Source organism: Aspergillus pseudonomiae (genome assembly GCF_009193645.1).
Source record: "Aspergillus pseudonomiae strain CBS 119388 unplaced genomic scaffold BDV37scaffold_96, whole genome shotgun sequence".
NCBI classification, from domain to species: domain Eukaryota; kingdom Fungi; phylum Ascomycota; class Eurotiomycetes; order Eurotiales; family Aspergillaceae; genus Aspergillus; species Aspergillus pseudonomiae.
Window position 1 is genome coordinate 25,585 of NW_022476088.1, and position 15,659 is coordinate 41,243.

Sequence of the window (15,659 nt, forward strand, 5' to 3'; positions counted from 1 at the left end):
GTTGCAACAGTCCAAAGCCAACAATCTGTCTGCACGATCCCACGCATTATCGAAACATAGCGTACATCTTCATAGGCTTCCTGATCAAATCTATAACGGACCAGAAATTATATACACATAAAAGATCATCAGGTCCACCTTGCAACATGATAAGCAGGTGTCACATGGCTGCTGATCAAATTTCAAGGCTTGCATGAAGCATTCTCGATCTCCTTTTCCTCAATAAGACGTATCTCTTAGACGAGGCGCCACCATATCAGAAGGCTTGCAATGTGGCGGAACAAACCCGGTCTAGGCCAGCAGAAGGTCGCTAGCCCCTTGATAAAAAGGGAGCCATGTGTCTTATCTTTTGGATTCGAATTTCTTCGACTGAACGCTAATGCAGCACTGGAACACCTCTCAGCAACACAAACACCCTAACCCCTTACATCAGGCCTGTAGCGATAGAAAGCAACAGTAGCATCATATCGAGAGGAACGATGAAATCGCTGTTCATGTGCAAGTCCTTGCACAGGCTGCTACTAATAAGCAAGGAGAGCTGCAACATTCCTGAAGCTGGATCGATTTAGATTCTGGACCCGACTCCATTCCATGTTCATGGGAGAAGCTTGGTGGACCCCCTCTTGCCATCTCGCCAATTACTACTTGGGCAATTGTCACATATCTGGGTTTAGGCATCAACATTTTACGGTGCTTACTCTGGAAGTTACATGGTGCCTCTGCTGCATCATGGACGCCACTCGACGGCTCTTCCGGGTAGCGAAAGAGTATAAATCTAACGAGATCGGCTGATCGACGCTGTCAAGGAAGGGTAAGATTCAATGGACTAATAATTAAGGATCCTAATAACCACAAGGGTGTAGGAACACCGCTGATTGAGTTCGACTCACCTTCTTCTGTCATTTGTTTCTTTATTTACTCTGTTCTCCCGCTCCCTGATCTTCTTTCGGCTACCAAATTCAACACCCGTGGCAATTGTAATGGCAGACGCTGAACAGGGTTGCGACCCAAAAGTACAAGTCAAGGAGACTGGACCTCATGTCCATACACTGGAGTTACTATCAACCGATGCAGAATTGAAGGGTTCCAAACTTCAGAAAGGCATCGCGGCATTTGGCCGAGTATTCGCTCAAGTGTCTGGAGTGGAGGCTCGAGGAATTGAACGCGTAGCAGATGATGAGCGCCAGCCTCCGGCTCCCAATACTTACATCCGCATCTTTCTTTTGTGGCTGAGCTCTGCATTGACCGGGAACAACATTATCGTGGGACTGTACGGTCCATCATTATATGGGCTTGATTGGAACCAGGCCACCATATGTGCCACGTTGGGGGTTATGCTAGGAAGTATGTGTGTAGGGTATATGAGTACTTGGGGTCCCAAAAGTGGGAATCGCACCCTGGTAAGAAATATCAAGACGATGATCATGGGATTTATAGTTAATTTTGCACTCAGGTCGTGACTAGATACTTCCTTGGATACTACCTCAGCAAGGTTTGCTGTCTACTCAACATCCTCACCATGCTGGGATATGGCATGATGAACTGCATTCTCGGGGGCCAGGTCATCTATACAGTGTCCGGAGGCCGTACAGCTGTTCCTGTTGGTATAATTGTAGTATCAGCTCTGACTTGGTTCATCGCCACTCTTGGTGTGCACCTTTTCCAGTTCTATACTAGGTAACTAGAAGCCCTATACATAGATAGTTCCAACCTCCACTGTTTTTATTTATAGGCTTCCAACTGACACCCAGACATAGATACGCCTGGATCATTCAAGCCCTAACGTTGGCCATCATGATCGGCTCTGCCGGGCCAAGCTTCATCACCTCACCTCACGTTTCCCCAGATATCCCTAGAGCGACCGCCGCGGATCGGCTTTCATTTTTCTCTCTTTGCTTCGCCTCAGCCGTTACCTGGGCTCCGGCAAGCGCAGACTACTTCGTTTACTTGCCAACAGCAACCAAATCATGGGGAATGTTCCTCGCCGGTAGCACAGGCACGAGCCTGGCAATGGCTTTAACAACACTCCTAGGCATTGGCCTAGCAACAGGGATTGACACAAATCAAGCTTGGATCGAGGCCTCCCTTGCCTCCCCAGGGAGTCTGCTCGCGGCGTCGTTCAGCAACCTGCACGGCTTTGGCCGCCTTTGCGCTGTCATCCTCCTCCTCGGCACAGTCTCCAACAATATCCCATGCACATACTCCGCGGGTCTCAACCTCCAAATGCTGGGCCGCTACGGCCCACGCATCCCGCGGCCTCTCCTGACTACATTCGAAGTCGTGATCTACACCGTCTGCGCAATTGTCGCTCGCGAGTATCTTCGCGAGATCATGGAGAACTTTCTCCCGCTCATGTCTTACTGGATTGTGGCATGGCTGGCAGTTTGTCTAGAAGAGGCGTGGATTTTTCGTCGAGGTCACAGCTATGACTGGACGATTTGGAATAATCCACATCGGTTGCCGATGGGTCTTGCTGCCGGGGCCAGCTTTGTATTCGGGCTTTTGGGTGCCGTCCTTGGAATGGTACGTACTTTTGTCATACGCAACAAGTCCCATACTACCATGTTGGACTATAACATATGCTAGTATATACAGTCACTAATGTGTCATTCCAGTCTCAGTCATACTTTGTCGGGCCGATTGCCAAAGCCTTGCCTCAGAATTGTGATCTGGGTATGTGGCTTGCATTTGGCTTTACTGCGGTGGTGTATCCAGCTTTTCGATGTGTCGAGTTACGTGTTGTGGGACGGTGACAGTTTTGGCAGACTGTGGGAGCATATAACTATACCTTGAACTGGGAATAATACTGTTCGGACGTTAATGATATCACAAAATACATATACGGCTCAGACCCGAGGCAATTAAAATGGCGAGTGGGCAGGGTATCGACGCCAGATGGGCGGGGATGATGTTCACTGCATACATATACCTGAAAGCGTTACAAAGAATATATACTGTATAGATCGTCATAACATAGGAGAAACCATTACAGCTTCACCTGTCCACCCTGCAATCGGCTCCAGTCATTCTGCTCAAAAGGCACGTAGGTGTCCCCTTGGAGCCAGTACAGCTTGTCCGAAGGACTGACCAGTGACGGGTCTACGCCTTCGGTTCGCAGGACATGCTTTTGCTGCTTGTTGTTTCCTGTTCCCTGCATTTCTGGCGCGAGGCGGAGGAAAAGTGGAACTGCGAAGCGAGGCAGATTCGTTAGGGCGTGAGCTGCAAGACTGCTCAGGGTCTCTTGGGTGGGGGGAAGAAGCACCGATGGGTCGGTAGCCTGGTGCTGTTGTTGCAGAATAATGGCGGCACAGCCGGCACGTCCGTCGTGATTAGGCAGCGCAACACCATAGACGTTCGCTTCATGCACATCTGGGTGTGCTCCTAATACCTCGGCTACTTCACTTGTGGACACATTTTCACTCTTCCATCGGAAGGTATCGCCCAGCCTGTCGTTGAAGTACCATCTGCCTTCAGTGTCCCACCGCACCATATCGCCAGTGCGGAAGTATGCGTCGCCCTTTCGCAACACATCACGAACAATCTTGCTTTCGGTGGCCTTGGAGTTCTTGAAATATCCTTGGAAATTCTCAACAGGATCAGCCGCATTGATGGCATACAATAGCTCACCGGGCTCCCCTCGTGGCACCGCCTTACAGAACCCTGTCTCAGGGTCCCGCCAGGGTTGCTGCGATTCATGATCAACCTGAACAACGGTCAGACCACCTCCTAGAATTAGTCTACTAAGCAAGCCATTTCGCCCTATTGCTCCTGCTGTGAAGTCGTTAGAAGAGAGATTCCAGGACCCGCTGGTGCCTTCGGTTGCCGAATAAAACTCAGCAACCGTGGCGACGTTGAATCGCTCTTTGAAGCGGCCCCAGATATCAGGTCGCAAGCCGTTCCCGAACACGGCGCGCACATTATGCTTCTTGTCCAAGTCCTCTCCAGTGACAGCATCGATCTCGGGCGGCACGGCCATCAAGTACCGCAGGGTTTCACCCACGTACTGTACAATCGTTGCTTGATTCTCTCGCGCTTCTCGCCAGAAGTTTCTAGCGGAGAACTTGCGGCCGATGATCAGGGTTGATCCGCTCATCAAACAAGTTATGAACCCCAGGATAGAGGCGGATGAGTGGTAAAGCGGCATGCACTATATTGATATCAGCCTATTGCGTAAAAAGGGCAGTAAAGGTTTTGCAAAAGTTAGGGTGAAGCATACTGTGAAGAAACGATCATTCTTAGCCAACCCCAACCAATGAGTGACAAAAATGCTGCCAGACCAGCACTTCCTCCAGCTGACAATAGCGGGTTTCGGGAGGCCAGTAGTACCGCTCGTGTAAATGAGCAAAGCCAAGTCACGGAGGACAGGGCCATTTCGGACGCTGTCATCTTCGCGCGTGGCCTCCATCTGCACGATTTGGGATTCCACTTCGGGCGTGAAAAAGACCACCTCGACCGACCCACCACCTTCCCGGAACTCCGGTGAACCCAGCGTCTCCATCAGCTCAGGCGTAAATTGCTCACGGATTTCCTCGTCAACCACCAATAATCTAGCGGTCGATGTTCTGACGCAGTGTGTCAGGGGTTTCCCTGCCAAGTTATAGTTGATAAACGCGGGCACGGCACCGATACTCCAGAGTCCCAGAAGGAGGAATACAAAGGTCGAAGAATTCATAAAATCCATCGCTACGATTTCCTTAGGCTTGATTCCGTGAACTTTCTTGAGCCAGGCGCCATACCGCAACGCCATGACGTAGGTTTCATGAAAGGTCCAGGCACGGCCGTTGTAGACAATGAACTGGTTGTCCTTGGTCGCCGGGGCCAGGGCATGCTGCTCCAGTACATAGAAGAGGTTTAGATGGTCACGACGCTCGGCCAAGCGAGACTTAAAAATGGACTTGATCAAGCCCCCGATTAATGTCACATCATAGAACAGTGAGTATTTCGCGTTCAGGTATGCGAGTGTGGTGGCGAGAGCAGGCGTAGCGATAGAAAGGGGCAGATCTGAAGTCACCAGATATATGGTCAGGGATCATTATCAATGAAAGGTGCTTTGTAGAGCCTTGGCACTCCGGGTGGGAGATCAAGTTACGTACCAGGTAAAGGGATAGACATTTTGGGGAGCTCTAGAAGGGAGCTGCTAGGGATACGCGCTTTACGCGAGTTGAGGCTCAAATAGTCGGGGTTATGTAACGAGAGGAAGCGTAGAAGGTCCCAAGGGTACAGATATTGGGTTTAAATGGACGACTGCATGGTCAATGGGGTATGGGTTATGGTGTTGACGTTAGGGCGATTGGAGTTGCCTCGGCTTGATTTATGGGTCCGGCTCTCTCGGAAACGGAGACAAAGGTTGAATTTATTTATCTTCTGATCCACTTTTTCTCGTCTAGTTCATAAAGTAGTACTAGTACGTACTCCCTCCCTGGGGTTCCACTTTGGCTGGTAGAGTTTAAAGTAAAAATAACAAGTTGAAGTTGAAGTTGAAGTTTCGATCTCTTCCAATTGTTTCCATAGTTAGTTTACCTTAAATGTGATCACGCATGTCACATGCTCATCTGCCAAGGGAAAAACGACTAGTATCTTTAATACTTATCAGAATCATACAAAAACATAAGTCTGATTGATGGCTCGGACCTCGAGGCGCTTCCATACCACCCCCCCCCCCCATCATTTAATTTATTTCTTCCGGATTACAGGGACGTCTTCATACCCGTCCTCCATAAAAGTCCTTAACACTTCTAACCCCTCCTCCAACACGTGGGTTTCTTGGACCACTCCGATGCGGACGTAACCCTTGAAGTCCTCTCCCTCACCGAAACATTGACTTCCTGGGACAAACATGATGCCAGTCCGCTCCAGAAGAATTTCGCAAAAGGCAACATCATCAATGGGTTTTCCCATTTTACTGAATCGCACGAATGCCGTCGTGCCTGCGCGTGGCTTGACCCACTCGCAGGCCCACCGATGAGATTCAATGAACTTTTCAAGGATCGCCAGATTCGTTTTCGCCAATTGGATATTCCGCTTTAAGAGACTGTGGATGCAGCTTGCATCCAGGGCATAGCTCGCAATGGCGTCGTCCAATTGGCCCACCGAGATGGTAGTATAGTGCCGCGCAGAAGCGCATGTCTCAATAACAGACCGATCACGAGAGGCAATCCACCCCACACGGATGCCTGCTAAGCTATACGCTTTGGACATTGAACCAGTTACAATTGTGCGTTCGTAGCCTAGAGAAAGGAGTGATGATGGAAATTCAGGTTCCATAGGGGTAATAGAATGAAAGATAGGTCGGTAGACTTCATCGGCATGAACAAAGATCGACGAGCTGCGCGCAATTTCTACGATCTCTTCCAGCGTAGCCTGAGGGATGACAGCCCCAGTCGGGTTCTGCGGATTACTGTTACCAAAACCTTGGGTCAGTCATGTTGGGCGGTATAACAGTGTGAAGATGTAAAGAGGCATCCTGTACTTAAGAATGATCAGCTTGGTGTTGGGGCGAATCATCTCCTTTAGCTCGTTGATATCCAATTTCCACCCATCATTCTCCTTCGATTTCCAGAGGCTCACCTCGGCTCCAAGCGACGCTGGGACCGAGTAAAGCTGCTGGTATGTGGGGTAATGACAGATGACATGGTCTCCCGGTCCAACCAATGAATAAAGCAAAAGGAAGTTGGCCTGAATAGCACCCGGCGTAATTAACACGTTATCTGAAGGCAATGGGGTTGGTGTTTTGACCGAGTAGAGATTGGCCAAGGTCCCTCGCAGCCGTTCCGAACCTCGAATAGCACCATACGTGAGTTTTGTAGAGAGATCCAATGGACTCAGAGATTTATCCTCGGACAGCTCTTGTAGATCTTTCACTGAAATAGAGGCACAACATGTCTCTGCGATGTTGTACTTGGCATGGTGTTCATATTTATCCATCCACTTCCATGATGTTAGCATAAAGAACGTGAGTTCATGCGGGGTTGTGAGGGAGGATGTATGTACATGCCTGCTCCACGGCAAATTCCTTTATTTGGACCATGATAATGATGATGACAGGGATAAGACTTCACAGAAAATCTTACAGAAGATGCAAATGTCTGATACTTGGCCTGTTCCTAGTCTTTTACTTTTTGTTTTGTTTTTGTTGAGCTCCTGAAATAGAATTGGGATCGAATTCACTACAGATCACGTGCCCAGCGCCCCGGATTTAACGCCGAAGCCCCATTTCTTTGGAGTTAATCAGTCCATGAATGCCCCAGGCTGTCAGGCACCCGGTCGGCATGCCAATGCAGGTCCTCCACCCAGCGTCATCGGTGACTTGCGCTACCGTCTCAACCTCTCAACTACATCTCTCCCTGCATCTCACCACCACTCCTTTTCTGCCTTGTTTTTGCTTCTCTTCAGCCTTGTCTTTCGCGGGAAGTTTCTGCATTTCTCTTGCTTTCCATAGATAGCGCTCTCGAGCGTCGACCAACAGCATTAATCAATGCCATCTTACCTACTAATCCCATCTGTCATTTAGTTACTCCGCACTGGTCACTCCGCTTGGTCCGAGACCCAGATTGCGAGTAAGTGAGGCGACTGCTGTCCGATCTTCACACACACCGATCACAATGCGATCAAAATTACCAGCGCAGCTCTACCTAGCCACCTTGCTCTCGTTTTCGGTGTCTGCAGCTGTAGCACAGAGCAACTATTCCGACGCCCGTGTGATATCTCCGCTTTTTAATGCTTTCGATAAGCGCCCAGACGATTGCCCACCATGTTTCAACTGCCAATTAGATGCCTTTCAATGTGCCCAATTTGCTTCCTGCGATAATCTGTCCGGCAAGTGCGTGTGTCCCCCGGGGTTTGCTGGTGAGGACTGCTCGAAGCCGACTTGCGGGTCGTTGGCCGATGGCCATGACAGGACCCCGCGCACAGACAAGTACTGCAACTGCGAAGATGGCTGGGGCGGAATCAACTGCAATGTCTGTCAGAGTGATGACGCTTGCAATGCCATGATGCCTGAAGGCCAAGGGGGTGTCTGTTATAGCCAAGGTGTCACGGTCAAGGAAAATTTCCAGATGTGCGACGTGACCAACCGCAAAATCCTCGACCAGCTCAAGGAGAAGAAGCCCCAGGTGACGTTTTCCTGCAAGGCGGATGATAACACCTGTAATTTCCAATTCTGGGTGGACCAGGTGGAATCGTTTTATTGCGGTCTGGATACCTGCGACTGGGGCCTGGAGACGACCCACGACCGGAACAGAACTCAATACAAATGCGAAAATATCAAGTGCAAGTGCATTCCAGGCCGCATGCTCTGTGGAGAAGAGGGCTCAATTGACATCGGAGATTTTCTCGACCAATCCATCCAAGGCCCTGCCTCCTTCACGTCGGTGTCTACCATTGGTGGTAGTGCGAATGACGGCAGCAAGTTCCAGGAACCCGCCATGGATGACTTGATCAAGAGCGTTTTCGGAGACGAAAGTATCTTCCTGAACTGCCAGTCTGGAGAGTGCTTGTACAAGACAGATGTACCTGGATACACTCGTCCCGTGAAACAAATCAACACACCCCTCATCGCTGGAGTTATCGCTGGTTGTGCACTCTTTGTTGTGGCGGTGATTTTGACTGTGTGGTACTTATCGCGCAGATCGTATCGGGGACGTATTCAGTTGCCTCTCTCCGATGATTCGGACGATGAGGCTATTAAACTCTTGACGGATCACAAGCCAGCAGCACTGTATTGGGATAATGTGTCTTATTTCTTGAATGGGAAGGAAATTCTTTCTGGTATTCAGGGTGTCTCTCAGCCGGGCCAAATTACAGCGATCATGGGGGCTTCAGGTGCGGGGAAAACGACATTCCTTGATATTCTTGCTCGAAAAAACAAGCGGGGTGCAGTCCGCGGGGACTTTTATATCAACGGAGAAAAGGTCAATGACCACGATTTCAGGAGCATGATAGGATTCGTCGATCAGGAAGACACCATGCTTCCCACCCTGACTGTACATGAAACGATCCTAACGAGCGCACTACTGCGGCTTCCCCGGGACATGAGCCGAGCAGCCAAAGAGCAGCGAGTGTTTGAGGTTGAGAAGCAGCTTGGTATCCATCATATCAGGGACCAATTAATCGGCTCAGAAGAAGGGAAAGGCCGTGGTATCTCTGGTGGCGAGAAGCGTCGAGTGGGGATCGCCTGCGAACTGGTCACTAGCCCTAGCATTCTCTTCCTGGATGAGCCCACTAGCGGACTGGTAAGACAAAACTTATTCCGAATACCGTAAGACCCAGTAATTGCTAACATGCTTAAATAGGACGCTTTCAATGCATTCAATGTAGTTGAATGTCTGGTGACATTAGCGAAGACTTACAATCGGACCGTCATCTTCACTATTCATCAACCACGGTCCAATATTGTTGCTCTATTCGACCGACTTGTTCTCTTGGCACATGGGAAGACTGTATACTCGGGTCCTTTTTCAACATGCCAACAGTACTTCGACAATTCCGGATATTCTTGCCCTCCTGGGTTTAATATTGCTGACTACCTCGTGGATCTCACGATGCATGCCAGCGTTACCCGGTCCCATACTGACGAGGTCGTATCCCCGTTGTTAGACGTGCGCTCAGACCCACCCAAAACAGCATCAAGCAGCTTGCGGGCTGTCAAGTCAGTTGCTAGTGCATCAAATGCAAGTATCGAGGACAATTCTAGTAGCACACTGGAGGCAAATCGAAGGCCAAAGAATGGCCGTCGAGTTTCTCTCAAGCAACGCCAAGATAAGCAACTCTACTCTCGGAAGAAAGATCGTGAACGTCCCGCCACCCCCAAAACAGATGAGGAAGATGTAGGTGATGTGACGGAGAACCCTCAGCAATGGTTACGCCTTTCTCGTCAGCAGGGTCATGTTCCGCCGCAGATCCTTGACGACCCTGATGAGTTACCTCCAATTGCACCAGGCCAGACCGATCTCGATATCTTGGTTGCGAACTATTCCAGCTCAGACGTTGCTCGTTCCGTGAATGACGAAATCGTAGCAGCCGTGCAGCATGCTAGTACCGCGAATGGTTCAGCCAACTCAGACATCCTCTCAGGGGCCTCTAGTACAACCAAGAGCTATGCTAGGGTCGGCCTGTTCCGGCAGTTTCTCATCCTGTCTCAGCGGACATGGCGGAACCTGTACCGGAATCCGATGTTAATGCTTACTCACTATGCCATCTCTATCCTGCTTGCTGTGCTGTGCGGATACCTGTTCTATGGATTGACGGACGATATCAAGGGGTTCCAAAATCGTTTGGGTCTTTTCTTTTTCGTCCTCGCCTTGTTCGGATTCAGTACACTCACTAGTCTCACGGTGTTCTCAGCAGAACGACTCCTGTTTGTTCGTGAACGGGCGAATGGCTACTACCACCCTGTTACGTACTTTGCGGCCAAGGTGGTTTTCGACATCGTGCCTCTGCGACTATTGCCCCCGGTGATCATGGGGGTGATCGTGTATCCCATGACCGGACTGATTCCCGCATGGCCAGAGTTTCTCCGGTTTATCTTAGTACTTGTCCTCTTCAACCTCGCAGCTGCCAACATTTGTCTCTTCATCGGTATCGTCTTCCGCGATGGCGGAGTGGCCAATTTGATTGGCAGTTTGGTGATGTTGTTCAGTCTGCTATTTGCTGGTCTGTTACTCAACCACGATGCAATTCCCAAGTCCGCTTTGTGGCTGCAAACAGTAAGTTTATACCTATTTGAACTTCCTGGGGGGAGGATGCAAAAGCTAACCAAATTCTAGCTGTCCATCTTCCACTACGGCTTTGAGGCCTTGATTGTCAACGAAGTGACGTTCCTCACTTTAATCGACCATAAGTATGGGCTGGATATTGAGGTTCCAGGGGCCTCCATACTGAGCGCTTTCGGGTTCGACACTTTGGCGTTTTGGAAGGATGTTATTGGGCTGGGTATAATCTCTGGGGCATTCATCGTGATTGCCTACGGAGCAATGCATGTTTTCCTCATTGAGAAGCGGTAGTCGCGTATTGAATGCATCAATCCATTCTCGCCTTTTACGCCTCGTCTAATCTACGTTCGGCGAGATTGGTGGTATCCGCGACGTTACTGTTTGGTGTTGATTGGTGACAAGATATTTGTACCATGCTTTCATAGCCTTTTCTTTTCTGCTTGTTATTTCCTTCCCCTTTTCTCCTCGCTTTCCTTTTATTGGTATGATTCGTTTTTCTTTTTTATGCTCACCATTTATATCATGTTCATCTAACCCCTGTCTTAATGCCCGCTGAGGGGTATAGACGACTCACCGGAAGTGTATATATGCCCATATGAGGAATGAGAATTACTATGACGGCGACAGTCGACGTTTACCTAGGTAGAAGAAGACTCCAGATGCGGATGGAAGCACGTGTCTCCCCACGTCATCGTGCGGGCTTCCATATGAGGGGCAGTTTTGTTAACATGATATTAGGAACATATAGTTATATTTACATGTATAATGTGTCAATTGGGGCATGTATATAATAAATGTAAAATCAGAGCAAATAACCCGACGACTTGTTTGTTACCTGTAGCTGGCAAGTTGACCATTTGAAGTCCGTGTTGACGGGGAGACTCCGCTTCTGGTAAGTAGTAGCCCCAACCGTACAGCTGAGGCATCCCACAGCGATATCGCATGCTCTTTTTCATACCGGTCTTATCGGTAATGGTCCAGTTTCTATACCTATTCCGTAGTATCCTTACAGTACCGATCTTGTACCGTATAGATGTACGTATGTAGTATGGACATGTGCTCCGTAAATACTATGATCAGTACTCACTAGACGTCGTCTCTTGTGTTTGGTTTTACCGTACGAGACTAGTGTTGTATTGGTATCTCCAGACACTCTCACCGCCCACACCGAGTCCGAAATCCAATCCAATCCAATCGCCTTCTCCAGCCTCGACTTTCCACTTCTCCAATATATCCTCACGTCTTCTGCTACCGGGTGTCTTCCCCTTAAATTTACTCCCTCTGAGTAGCCGATCACCCTCTCCGAATCCCTGAGAGCGGCTATATCCACCTTCATCCTTTTCTCTCTCTCGTTTCCCTTCTCTCCAGCTCCCAAGACATCCTCCGAGCACAAACCTCTCGAGTCTGCCCAACATGTCCGGCGAAGCGTGGCTCTACCTGTTGGCGGTGTTGATCAACGCCGTCAACCTGTTTCTGCAGGTGTTCTTCACGATTATGTATAGCGATCTAGAATGGTACGTTGCCGTCCCCTCGTTCGCTTGCGGGCATTAAGGTTGGAGGAGCTCCGACCTCTAATAAACCACTAAGCGATTGCGACGAAATGACGGAGCTAACCCGCCTTGCTTTCCCACAGTGACTACATCAACCCTATCGACCTCTGCAACCGTCTCAACGCCTACATCATCCCCGAAGCTGCCGTCCATGCCTTCCTTACTTTCTTGTTCGTCATCAATGGCTACTGGCTTGCGATCTTGTTGAACCTGCCTCTGTTGGCGTTCAATGCCAAGAAGTACGTCCCTCGGCTCTTCTTTCTATAAAATGAATGATAATCAACGGAGCTATGCCTCAATGGTGATACTAACCGGGACATTGCACTATTCAGGATTTACGATAATGCGCACCTTTTGGATGCGACCGAGATCTTCCGCAAGCTCAACGTACACAAGAAGGTCAGTTGCTCGGGATTTACGTCATCACTCACTCGGAATGCCAGCTGACAGATTATCAGGAATCTTTCATCAAACTGGGTTTCCACCTTTTGATGTTTTTCTTCTACTTGTACAGCATGATCGTTGCCTTGATCCGCGACGAGTCTCATTGAGTTCGTGACGCGATGGAGCATGCGATGCGCGGTGGCCATACTGGCCGAAGTATCGCGTGATGCGCTGTTTTGTCTTGCGATAAGTAAGGCTGGATCGAACATGATAATTCTCTCCGGCGCGGTACCTGGACGCGCTCATGTCGTCAAACTGGGCCTGCCCAGTTTATCGATCTCGGCGCTCCGCCGGTATGCCGGAGCATGCAACGGAAGATGGACGAAATGTAGGATATGCCTATGACAAGGAATCTGACGACGGGTTGGGGTGATGATCAATCTTTTGGTATAACGACTTAGACTGGGATGGTGAATTGAAAAACTGCATCGCAGCGATGCAGTTTAATTGACATATTTTGCGTGTATTGATTTTACGTTGCGACTGTATTCCTTCTTGATGTCTGATGTGCTGTATATACCACCACTCAAGCAGTGTGCCAATGAAGAGCGTACGATACCCTTGCTGTGCCATTGTTACAAGAATGCATCTCCGCATGCCTACCCCTACCAAAAACGATCGTGGTAGAGGTGGTGTATATGGAGAGAGCGCCGGTGGTGTAGAAACGGTTGTGTTTCGCAGTGGGACACTCTCGCCGCCCGAAAAATTAGACTCGCCGCCTTTGAAACTTTAGATTATCCAACGACCACCGCGCTTTTGCCCTTCTTGTCCCTAACCTTCCCAGCGCAACTGAGAGCTTCCTAAACCCACGTTCTCTTTTGCAGAAACTCAAATAGCCGTGCATCATGGCGTCGCTATTAGGTGCTGGCTACGAGTCGAGCGACGATGAGACCACGCGCCCCCAGACCCAAACTACCGCGCCGACAGCGACCAAGATTGTCGCAGCGCCAGAAGTAAATACAGAGGTTTGGTCCCCGGAATCTATCATCCTTTCCATTTCGTCCTTTTACCCATGTGTCCCTTAGCCATTATATAACTCTACTCTCAAATATTGCGTGTCAGGGTCTTGTGATATCTAACAATTGTACAGGACCAAGCACATATGCAGATGATGCTCGCTAATACGTCCTCCCAAGCTCTGACTTACAATGCAACATACGACGATCTCTCCCGACCCAACCAGGGCCCAGCGAATCCTTTTAAGCCTGATGGTCCCGCGAATGGGCTCAAGCGCAAGAACGTGCCGACGGGATACGCAGAGGAAGCAGCAATCAGCGCAGCCACCTTTGCCGCGCAACACCGCACGTTCCAGAGCTTAGGATACACACGCAACCCCGGGCTACCGGGGCAGTTTGTGGGAGATCTGGACCGGGCGGCACAGTATGGAGGTCGGGATATCGTGCAGATGAAGCCGTCGAAAGAGGTATCGGCAGCCTTGCGGGCCAAAAGACAAAGGAAGGGTGACTCGAGCATTGTCGAGGGTGAAGGCGCTTATCTGGGACCATGGGCGAAATATAAGGATGATGACCATATGTACGAGGAAACGGAGGCGGCCGAAGATCGGGAACTCGCCAGTGACGAGGAGTATGTGGATGAAGAGGAAGAGGAGATCGCCCCGGCTCATATGCCTGCCATGAGCAAGCAAGCGACAGACTACCAAGACGATTCATCCAAGGTGGAAACGACCGAGTTCCATGGATCCGAGCAATTCGACTACATGGGCCGGACATACATGCACGTACCGCAAGATTTGGATATCGACCTCAGGAAGGAGATTGGCAGTGTCAAGAACTTTATCCCGAAGAAACTCATCCACACCTGGAAGTCACATACCAAAGCCATTACATCCCTCCGTTTCTTCCCTCAATCTGGCCATCTCTTACTATCCTCTGCAGCGGACGGCAAGGCCAAGATCTGGGACGCATTCCATTCGCGCGAGCTTCTGCGCACTTTTTCCGGCCATTCTAAAGCTATCACCGACACAGATTTCCATTCCACCGGGAAAACATTCCTCACAGCATCCTACGACCGCCAGATCAAACTCTGGGACACCGAGTATGGCAAGTGCCTTGGTCGTTTCTCTACCGGCAAGACGCCACACGTTGTTCGGTTCAACCCCGGCGCCGAGCACTCCCACGAGTTCCTGGCTGGTATGTCTGACAAGAAGATCGTCCAATTCGATACCCGCTCCGGCGAACTGGTCCAAGAATACGACCACCACCTCGCAGCAATCAACACCATCACCTTCGTTGACGAAAACCGTCGCTTCATCTCCACATCTGACGACAAATCCCTCCGTGCCTGGGAATATGGCATCCCCGTCCCGATCAAGTTCATCGCAGAACCATACATGTTCGCCCTCACACGGGCAGCACCCCATCCAAACGGCAAATACGTCGCCTTCCAGTCCGGCGACAATCAGATCGTCGTCTACGGCGCCACGGATAAATTCCGCCAAAACCGAAAGAAGAGCTTCCGCGGCCACAACAACGCCGGTTACGCCATTGACCTCAAGATCTCTCCAGATGGCCAGTTCATCTGCTCCGGCGACAGCGCCGGATACGTATGCTTCTGGGACTGGAAGACCGGGAAGATGTACCACAAAATTATGGCGAGCGGTAAGGAAGGCGGTGCGACGACTTGTCTTGACTGGCATCCTCAAGAGACGAGTAAGGTCGTCACTGGTGGATTGGATGGTGTGATTAGATACTGGGACTAGAACTAGAGCTTCTTTTTGTCTTCAACTTTCTGTTCCCTTCTTACTATGGTGAAATTGATACCAAGATGAGATGGCTATACCTCCTCAACGCCATTTGTATCATCCTATATTGTATGTACTTTAACATATCTTTATCAAGGGCATGGGTACTTGGAATGGACCGGGAATACCTGGAGGCTATAAAAATCAGGAACTATAATGGCCAAGTGCAGCAGTATAAAGTCCCAGATCCACGTC

General features: G+C 49.8%; 5 protein-coding genes across 5 annotated transcripts; 4 read left to right on the plus strand and 1 right to left on the minus strand.

Moving 5' to 3' along the window:
* Positions 1–980: 980 nt before the first annotated feature.
* On the plus strand, positions 981–2,753 carry BDV37DRAFT_287564 (purine-cytosine permease family protein; the record flags this gene model as incomplete). The annotated part of the gene is made up of 4 exons (XM_032088131.1): positions 981–1,400; positions 1,454–1,677; positions 1,758–2,523; positions 2,616–2,753. 4 exons carry the CDS (start codon positions 981–983, stop codon positions 2,751–2,753), a joined length of 1,548 nt encoding a protein of 515 aa, XP_031936763.1.
* Positions 2,754–2,986: 233 nt separating this feature from the next.
* Positions 2,987–7,481, minus strand: BDV37DRAFT_275246 (putative long-chain fatty acid transporter; the record flags this gene model as incomplete). Its single annotated transcript, XM_032085368.1, has 7 exons — positions 2,987–4,147; positions 4,217–5,001; positions 5,432–5,436; positions 5,708–6,397; positions 6,470–6,927; positions 6,995–7,012; positions 7,464–7,481. 7 exons carry the CDS (start codon positions 7,479–7,481, stop codon positions 2,987–2,989), a joined length of 3,135 nt encoding a protein of 1,044 aa, XP_031936764.1.
* On the plus strand, positions 7,069–11,505 carry BDV37DRAFT_260305 (putative ATP-dependent permease ADP1). The gene is made up of 3 exons (XM_032083227.1): positions 7,069–9,230; positions 9,291–10,703; positions 10,764–11,505. The coding sequence occupies exons 1-3, from the start codon at positions 7,602–7,604 to the stop codon at positions 10,998–11,000; spliced, it is 3,279 nt and encodes a 1,092-aa protein (XP_031936765.1). The 5' UTR covers positions 7,069–7,601; the 3' UTR covers positions 11,001–11,505.
* A 481-nt stretch (positions 11,506–11,986) lies between these two features.
* Positions 11,987–13,230, plus strand: BDV37DRAFT_229748 (cornichon family protein). The gene is made up of 4 exons (XM_032080328.1): positions 11,987–12,223; positions 12,343–12,498; positions 12,592–12,658; positions 12,718–13,230. Exons 1-4 carry the CDS (start codon positions 12,123–12,125, stop codon positions 12,808–12,810), a joined length of 417 nt encoding a protein of 138 aa, XP_031936766.1. The 5' UTR covers positions 11,987–12,122; the 3' UTR covers positions 12,811–13,230.
* Positions 13,231–15,615, plus strand: BDV37DRAFT_229749 (WD40 repeat domain-containing protein). The gene is made up of 2 exons (XM_032080329.1): positions 13,231–13,668; positions 13,794–15,615. Exons 1-2 carry the CDS (start codon positions 13,549–13,551, stop codon positions 15,420–15,422), a joined length of 1,749 nt encoding a protein of 582 aa, XP_031936767.1. The 5' UTR covers positions 13,231–13,548; the 3' UTR covers positions 15,423–15,615.
* Positions 15,616–15,659: the final 44 nt, after the last annotated feature.

Excerpts from the sequence above, each read along its gene's own strand:
- BDV37DRAFT_260305 (XM_032083227.1), top strand. The coding sequence starts at position 7,602 with ATGCGATCAAAATTACCAGCGCAGCTCTACCTAGCCACCTTGCTCTCG. Across the intron at positions 9,231-9,290 it reads ATGAGCCCACTAGCGGACTG|GACGCTTTCAATGCATTCAA; the intron begins GTAAGACAAAAC and ends ATGCTTAAATAG. Across the intron at positions 10,704-10,763 it reads CCGCTTTGTGGCTGCAAACA|CTGTCCATCTTCCACTACGG; the intron begins GTAAGTTTATAC and ends ACCAAATTCTAG.
- BDV37DRAFT_229748 (XM_032080328.1), top strand. The coding sequence starts at position 12,123 with ATGTCCGGCGAAGCGTGGCTCTACCTGTTGGCGGTGTTGATCAACGCC. Across the intron at positions 12,224-12,342 it reads ATGTATAGCGATCTAGAATG|TGACTACATCAACCCTATCG; the intron begins GTACGTTGCCGT and ends GCTTTCCCACAG. Across the intron at positions 12,499-12,591 it reads TTGGCGTTCAATGCCAAGAA|GATTTACGATAATGCGCACC; the intron begins GTACGTCCCTCG and ends TGCACTATTCAG.
- BDV37DRAFT_229749 (XM_032080329.1), top strand. The coding sequence starts at position 13,549 with ATGGCGTCGCTATTAGGTGCTGGCTACGAGTCGAGCGACGATGAGACC. Across the intron at positions 13,669-13,793 it reads CGCCAGAAGTAAATACAGAG|GACCAAGCACATATGCAGAT; the intron begins GTTTGGTCCCCG and ends ACAATTGTACAG.